Genomic DNA, 8,892 nt, shown 5'->3' on the forward strand with positions numbered 1-8,892 from the left:
TATATATATATATATATATATATATATATATATATATATATATATATATATATATTTATTTATTTATTTATTATATATATATTTTTAATTTCATTTACATTTTCTTTAAGAAACCCCTTTCAAAATTTTAAGAAATTGAGACGTAGAAGAAGGGTAGATGGTGAAAGGATGTGATCTCCATTTTCATGACCCAAACGATTCAAGTATTATGATTATAGTCAACTCAAGCATAATTCAGAAAAATACAAAGAACACTAACCAACACGTGAATGGTTCTGAAGCTTGACCAAATATATAGAATACTAACCGACTGTTCGAGCCTTTTCCTTTCTCCTATTATTAAAGTGGGGTGGTTGGTTTTGATTCGACAAGGGTCGAATACCTAGTCGAAGGTCCAGTACATTAAATAAGAGACATTTTCTATTTAGCTCGAAACGAGCAATAGATGATGCACCATCCTTAGTACTATGTAGGTTGACCAAATTAAGAGACATAATTGAGTCTTTCTAATTAAAAATAAATTTATTAATTAAACTAGTTCGTGTAAGAGCACAAAACATAATTTAATACAATAATAAATAATAAAATAGTAAAATTCATGATTAAGTGATCTTAAGGATTATTTATCTTTATTTGTATTATTGGTTGGTGGGTATTGACTAATTCAATGTCTTTATAGTATACTAGGATGCAATTTTTTTAATTATATTTTAAGTTAGGATAATTTATTACTCAATAATATTTATTATTATTATTATTAAGACCCCATAATTTTGAAAATTGCATTATAGCCCTTGTTTTTAAAGAAATTCGATGTGACAAGTTTTTTTTTAATATTTTAATTATCTTAAAATAATTTAAACAATTTTATTTTATTTTATATTCCATTCTTAAATTCAAAAACTATTCCCACGTAGAAAATTTCAAAATGATGTACATTAATTAATAATGTGAAAATTCGAATAAAATATTCAAATCAATTATTAATTTTTAATATTTACACCTCATAAGTCACAATCAATCATCAATATTTTATTTTATAAATCTTGAAAGATTATTAATAAATAGTATCTTAATTTATTAATTATTGAGAAAAATAAAGAAAACGAATAAAATAAATTTAAAAAATAAATAAATGAAGTGGCGTAACCGGTTGGAGTGGACCGATTAATGAAATTGTTCGGTTTGGACGCATTAGAGAGTTGGTGGAAGGAGGGTAAAATAGTAAATATCCAACGTCGGAAATTTCAAACAGAATTTTGGCGTTCACCGTTCAGTTCTGTTGGGCTGCTTTTAATAATACCGTTTTCTTCGACTGTCGTTTTCCATTATTATTTACTTTTAATACATTATTATTAAATTTTATAGGTCATTAATAATTTTGACTTAAAGTTTATTTATTTTTTCGTCAAAAAAAAATATATATATAAAATAAAATTTTGAAACTTTCAATTCGGTGACGGAATGATAATTGACCTACTTGACACGTTTTAAAATTCACGAATTTACTAATCATACACTAAAAGATTATCGTTTCGTTAAATACATAAAATAAAAAATGTGTCTTCTCGATCAATTTATTTTAAAAAATTGATACAAAATCGAAAAATTTAAGAATTTATTTGATAATCATTTTTTAAAATTCTCCAATCAAATAAAGTTTAATAATTAAATTTATAATTTAATATTGAAAAAAAATTATAATTCATATTTTGGAAGTAACAAATTCAAAAATTGGAATTTAATTTAAATAATGGTTTAAAACGTGTGATATAATATATTCATAAATCATAAAATTAATTGTAATTACTTAACCATATAAATTATTATTAATTAATTTTTTGTATAATTATTATTTAAAATATAATATACAATTTATAACTTAATTAAAAAAAATTGAGTTTATAACCCAAAATACCATATTTTTCAAATTTTGTATTTTTTATATAAAATTTCATTTTAAATTTTAATTCCAAAATTAAAAGACAATAAATTTGATTTTAGAGTTTTCGCCTAGGAATTTCTCATCCTATTATAGCCTTTATTTTACGATAATTATTACCATTACTATTTTACGGGCTAAAGTCCCCACAACCACCTACGTAACTTTTTGACAGATGTGTCGACATTTAGTAGGATTCATTCGATAATGAGGTAGGTTCGATATAACGCCCCAGATCCACCGCTAGCAGCTATTGTCCTTTTTGAATTTTCCCTTTCAGACTTCCTCTAAAGGCTTTAAAACGCGTCTACTAAGGAAATATTTTCACCTCCTTATAAATGTTGATTTGTTCTCCTCCCCAACTAATGTGGGACATCACGTCCAATGTCTCGTAGAGGTGATAAGGTGGTAGGATTCTTATGAATTTCTTATATTTAATATAATCCTATCGATATCCATCTAATATTTCAAAAAAATTGAAACCTCGACTTTTGGCTCGTCTTAAACGCAAACCAACTTGAAATTCCCGAGGCAAGCATATTCGCACACATTATTTTATTAAATATTGAAATTTATTTATTTATTTTGAATTTGCATAATAATTTTAAAGAAGGTGAAGAATTTAAGGGTTGTTGGTAGGCGATTTAATTCGTACATCATGATTCATGAGTTTGTGGTCAAACATATATATATATATATTACATAATTTTTATTTATTTTCTATATATATATATATATTACATAATTTTTATTTATTTTCTTATTGTATAGTATTTATTTTATTTTTCCCATTTTCATAATACCGTTATTTTCAATACCCTATTTATGAAAAAAAAATTATTTATGGAAAAAAACAAGACAGATTTGTTAAGAGTAATAGGTATTTAGCACGTGGGAGTTAGGGCATAGGTATTTAGCACGTGGAATTAGGGCTTTGTTGAGCCCATACAAATAATTCCATTCATAAATAATGTAGGAACAGGTAATAAATAGGTTAAATAATTTTCTCTCTCTCTCTTTTTAATAATATATAATTATTCAATTTCGTGACTCTATATTTTTTTAATTTATAATAATTCACCATTTATGGTGGGAAATTTCATAAATATTAAATTTAAATTTTTATTATTTAATAATTTAGTCTTATAATTTGGCTAATCAATTTATCAATCTCCCTAAAATTTAAATTGTGAAATTGTTCTATTTTTTTTAGTACATTAAGAATAAGATTATATATTTATATTTATGAAATTTATTATATATTTATTATAGTTATAATTAATATTGAAAATTATAATTAAGAATAAGATTGACTAATCAAAATTTAACACTTTTTTTTTCTTTTTTTAATTATTTTTGTGAGAAAATATAAACGTGAAAAACGTGGGAAAGACACGTGAAAGGTGATGGAGCTCATTAGATTTATCCCTTTCCTATACCATCAGTTTTTCCATTAAACATTTATTTATTTTTGTTCATTTACCATTTTAATTTATTATTAATTCTTTGATTTTGTATCTATAAATTAGTGTATTATTAAAAATTTAATTTTTTTTAATTGTAAAATTTAAAAATTTAATGAAAAGTAATATAATTAAAATATTAATTAATTATCGATCTAGTAAAAACATTATACTTATTTTGAAAAATGATCGAAATTTTGTGTTCATATTTTTATCAATATATTTTTAAATTTGCAACGTTACATTTAGGTCAATATCAACATTTAAAATCTTGAATCGACTGAAATGTTTAATACGTTTGATTCGACTGATAGCTTTCTAGTGTTGTTACAATTTATTATTTATTTAAAAATTAATTAATTATGGTCAAAATAATTATTCATTAATAAAATCCTAGGGGAGTTTGAAATGGTATGCCGTTGACCGTTTGACTATGGCTTGTATTGTTGAATAACTGTACCATTATTTGACTGAGCTAGATTTCTTGTGTCTTTATTCTTGCCATTTGCATTTTTTTAAATAGAAATTTCTAATTTCATAATTTTATTTATTATTTTTGGGAATTTTTTCTTTATCGTTGTATTTTAATATAATGAATCAATTTTTTATGGTCAAAGTCACAGAGTATTTAATTTATTACATATGTTTTATTTGTCACAGGTATTTTCAAGGTACCCTACAATATCACTGTTATGAACGGTACATTTCAACCAATTAAACTATAAGCCTTCGAAGAGATCATACAGAAAGAGAAGGTCTTTGCTTTCTATTGTATAATATATGTTATGAATTAGAATAAGATAATTAAGCAAACGATCCTTTCGTAACGCTTTTCGGCTCTATTCTTCATTTTTGGACCTCGTTTCTAACTTTTCCATGCTGTGTCTCAGGAACCTTTTCAATATGGTTCGGTTCTATCTAGTAAATATAGTAAAGGGGAGCGGACAGCAAGTTGGAGGACGCTACAAAACTGCACTATTTAAAGCAAGTTGTAAGGTCCGAAGAACCTTAGCCCCTACCGTTCTATTTCAAAAACTGAAAGCTGACCAGCGATGGCTCGTTTTTGTTATTAGATGTTTTTGAGCCTCCATCGATGAAATTATCTAAAAATAGAAAATCAAATTCATATTTTGATACATGGAATCGAAATTACCGTTCAAGTGGCGCAGTGTTTACAGTAAAACCCACAATATATTAGATCTACTATAATTGGGCCTATAGTCCAATTTAGATTAAATTTGTAAACTGGGTTGGGCTCAAATAAATTGAGTTAATTGGGCCTAAGGTCCAAAGAAAGGTTGGGCCCAGCCCAAATCAAAATGATGGGTAAAAGAGTAATCAGGCCCAAGACCAAGCCCACGTAGATCATGAGAGAGATAATCGAAGAGCCAAGTATAGATATTATAAATGTAATTAATTGGATTTATTTAGTTTTTTATATTTGAAAATTAAATTTATAAATATCATTTTCCTATTTTGCTGTTATGAGTGTTGTTAACATTTAAATTATATTTTGATAATTTAAAAAATTATTTTTATTTTTTAAATTGTATGAGAAATCAAATATTTATATATAAATAAGAAAATCATAACTAAGGATAAAATAAAAAAAAAAAACAAAAACAAAAACAAAAACAGAGGACTTTGATTTATGAGGTCATCAAGAGGTTAAAAAAAAATAATAATAAAAGAAAAAATGGGAAGAAAACCTAAATCTTCCTCACCTTCCCCCCTATTCCTCATGCCTCAGCCGCCTGAGAGGCGTTTTCCGACATCTCCACCTACCGGCGGCGGACTCCGACCAGAGAACATTGAGAAGGCGGCGAGTCACTGTCGATCTTCGCCGTAGCTTCACCGATTGGCGCTCAGCGGCTCGCGAATTGCAACGCACACTCGCGCAGACCACGAACGGCTCCTTGCTTGTTCAGACGGCGAAGCACAACGACGGGGTGCCGCTACTCGAATCTGATCTTTGACTGACTCGTTCCGGCGGTTCCAGCAGCGTGTTCCGACGTCTTCGCAGCCCGCGAGCGGCGGTCCCCTTCGGCAGCCACCGAATAGACCGTCGGCGCGCGTTTGGATGCTGGATGAAAGTATGATTTAACCTTAAATCTTAAGCTTATATTTTCTGTATGGTTAGGTTAATAGAACAGTTTCCTCGTTGATTCTCACTAAAAATTGTGTTACTTAGAGTGGGCCTCAGCCTGGATTACTGCAAATTCATTCTCTGACGAATCAATCTAACGATGAAGCAACTATGGAAGTTCTCTGTTCGTCATAGGTTCTTAGTAAATCGCAACATTTTTGCTCCATTTTCCTTCTCACTCGCAAACAATTCAAATCATTTCATCTTTCCTCATGGCCTCCATACTCAATCCTGCTCTTCCTCGTCGCCTGTGCCCTCAATCTCTTCGTTTTCGCTGCTTCCTAATATTATTGAATTATTTTCCAACAAGCCTTCTGACCAAGACCTCTTGGTGAGAAGTATTATGCAAAGGAAGGTCACGGAGGTGATGCATGAACTGATTCAGAACGCCGAGGATTCTGATAAGATTGTGAAAGTATTGGAAGACAATGAAGGCTTCCTCTTACGGAGACATGCTGACAGTTCTGCTTTTGTCGAGTTGCTAAAGCAATTGGGTTCACAGCCTCACTTGGCATTGGAGGTGAGTTTAATTCTCCATACTCTAAGAAAATTGCTTCATATGAGTTTCTTAATTATATGTTTATGTGGGAATTGCTTACATAATTGTAGTTTGTATTAAATCGTTAGAAATGTTGAAATTTCATTGAAGTAGAATTGTTATTTTGGAGGCTTAATATTATATAATGTTGACATAAAGTTGAAAAATACAAGGCCTATCAGAGATAATCATGTACACGTCCTTGATAAATAATTTGACGATACTAAATTTATGATCAGCTTATTCTTTTGCACTTAGGTGTTTAATTGGAGAAGAAGGCAGGAAGGTTCCTTTCCTTTGACTGCTGAGGAATATGCTAAGAGTATTACTCTTGCGGGTCGATCAAAAAACGTTGACCTTGCTGTTGAGTTGTTCACTGAGGCTTCTAATAAAAGGGTCAAGACAACCTCTATTTATAATGCATTGATGGGTGCTTACATGTATAATGGCTTGGCTGACAAATGCCACTCGTTGTTTCGGGATCTTAAAAGGGATGCAAATTGTGTTCCTACCATTGTAACATATAACATCCTACTATCGGTATTTGGTCGGTTGATGTTAGTTGATCACATGGAGGCTACCTTGCGAGAAATACATGATTTGGATCTCTCCCCTAACGTGAGCACGTACAACCATCTAATAGCTGGGTATGTTACTGCATGGATGTGGGATAAAATGGAGCAAACATTTTTGAAGATGAAGGCGAGTTCGGTAAAGCCAAACACTGAAACTTTGTTGTTAATGCTTCGTGGATATGCTCATTCTGACAATCTTGAAAAGATGGAAGAGATGCACGAGTTGTCAAAGGATCATGTCGATGACAAGAATTTCCCTCTTATTAGAACTATGATATGTGCATACTGTAGGAGTACTATAGCAGATAAAGTGACAAAGATAGAGGCTTTGTTGAAGCTTATTCCGAAAGAAGAATATCGACCATGGTTGAATGTCTTATTGATAAAAGTCTATGCTCAAGAAGATTGGTTAGAGAGAATGGAGAATTCGATAAATGAGGCATTTGAGCATGGTACATCAGTAAATACTCTCCATGTGATGCGCTCCATTAGTGCCAGTTATTTTCGGTGTAACGCAGTGGACAAGCTAACGAACTTTGTAAGTCGTGCTGAATGTTCAGGTTGGAGAATCTGTCGGTCTTTATATCATTGTAAAATGGTTATGTTTGCATCAGAAAAGCGTTTCGAAGAAATGGAGTCTGTACTCGACGAAATGAAAAATATCAACTTGGATTGGACGAAAAAAACATTTTGGATATTGTATAAAGCCTACTCATTAAGTGGTTGCAGGTACAAGGTTGACCAAGTGTCGTGTTATATGTGCAAGCTTGGGTATGGGATTCCCTCGGATTTATCTCCGTCTTGACGTTCTCGGATCGAAAGAATGAAAATTCCATAATTGACTTATCCAATTGTTCTTATTGGTTTTTCTCATGAATAAGTGCAGAACCCAGATTTCTGAGATATCTTAGGTAAGCATCATGTCTCATTTTTACTATCAGTCACTTTATTTACCTTGCTTGCTTCGCTTGCCTATTACTTGGACTGTTTGTTCCATCATATATATATATATGACATTCTTTTACTCTCCCATTCTTACTATTTGGGTAGTTGGTGGATTATAAAGATTTTGGGTTCTAATAACAATTTAGTTCTAGTGGATAAAAGGGTTTAAAAACTCTATTTGGGTAAACTGGTTCAAGATCATAAAATGGGCATTTACTTTTACCCCCTTGTGAAGTTTGTTCTTTATTTTGTTCTTGCTCCACTTCAATGTACTCTTCTTTTTAATCTTTCTTGGTTTACATTTACTTCATCTTTCAGAAAGCTGAATGAGAGATATCATAACTTTTATTTACCTGCTGTTGGGAACTATGTAGCCAAGTTTTCATTTATTTATCTCATACTATCTCTAGAAATTAGAACTTATCCCTCTGTAGATAGATATGTTTAGTTAGGATTAGTTAGTGCCTGACTGATCATCTGTAACGGTTCAAGCCCACCACTAGCAAATATTGTCATCTTTGGGCTTTCCCTCCAAATTTTTAAAACGTGTCGGCTAGGGAGAGATTTTCACACTCTTATAAAAAGAATGCTTTGTTCTCCTCTCCAACCGATGTGGGATCTCATAGTGTGATCTTTCATTTCATATCGTTGTTTATGATCGTACTTTTTTTAATTCGAAAAAGTAGATTCATGATCGCCTGAATATTTGATTGGTAGCATAAAGTGCTCTAATGATACTTGAAATGAATGAACCTTGGAAACTAATAGCAACGAACAGTTTTGATGCTTGCTTGGGAAAATTTTACGTACTTATTTGTTTATTTTGTAGAAATCGAGCATTCGAAGTGGAATAGAGATTATACTGAGATAATCAAGCTGATTGGACACGAGATGAGAAAGGGAATCTAATTTATGTCCTGAAGAGGCAGCATTCGCCCATGAGGTTATTGTCGAGAGCTACGAAATCTGTGAAGCATATGGCGCAAACCATGGTTGAAGCATGTGTGCACATTTTTTTTTCTTTCTTTCACTTATGTTCTTCAACAAATTGAGATTTAAATATTTTCTTTTCTTATAAAATAAGATAATTACTATTATAGAACACTATTATTAATGTTGACTTCCCTAAACATTTAACTTGAATATGCAATAATTTTGATTTATTTTTGTGTCAAAATAACTTTAATATTTTAATTATGATTTAACTATTAAAAATATTAGATAAAAATTATAAATGGCTTAGTTTTTTTTTTTTTTTTTTTTTTTTTAAAAAAATTTAAAAA

General features: G+C 30.4%; 1 protein-coding gene across 2 annotated transcripts; it reads left to right on the forward strand.

The window, feature by feature from the left end:
* The first annotated feature begins 5,089 nt into the window (after positions 1–5,089).
* On the forward strand, positions 5,090–8,726 carry LOC111431181 (pentatricopeptide repeat-containing protein At2g30780). Of its 2 annotated transcripts, XM_023067740.1 has the most exons (4): positions 5,090–5,498; positions 5,597–6,071; positions 6,348–7,575; positions 8,439–8,726. In XM_023067740.1, the coding sequence occupies exons 2-3, from the start codon at positions 5,652–5,654 to the stop codon at positions 7,467–7,469; spliced, it is 1,542 nt and encodes a 513-aa protein (XP_022923508.1). In that variant the 5' UTR covers positions 5,090–5,498; positions 5,597–5,651; the 3' UTR covers positions 7,470–7,575; positions 8,439–8,726. The 2 variants fall into 2 exon arrangements, with proteins under 2 accessions (XP_022923508.1, XP_022923507.1); XM_023067739.1 differs by having other exon boundaries at positions 5,090–6,071.
* Positions 8,727–8,892: the final 166 nt, after the last annotated feature.

This window comes from Cucurbita moschata, unplaced genomic scaffold, assembly GCF_002738365.1.
Source record: "Cucurbita moschata cultivar Rifu unplaced genomic scaffold, Cmos_1.0 Cmo_Scf00035, whole genome shotgun sequence".
NCBI lineage: Eukaryota > Viridiplantae > Streptophyta > Magnoliopsida > Cucurbitales > Cucurbitaceae > Cucurbita > Cucurbita moschata.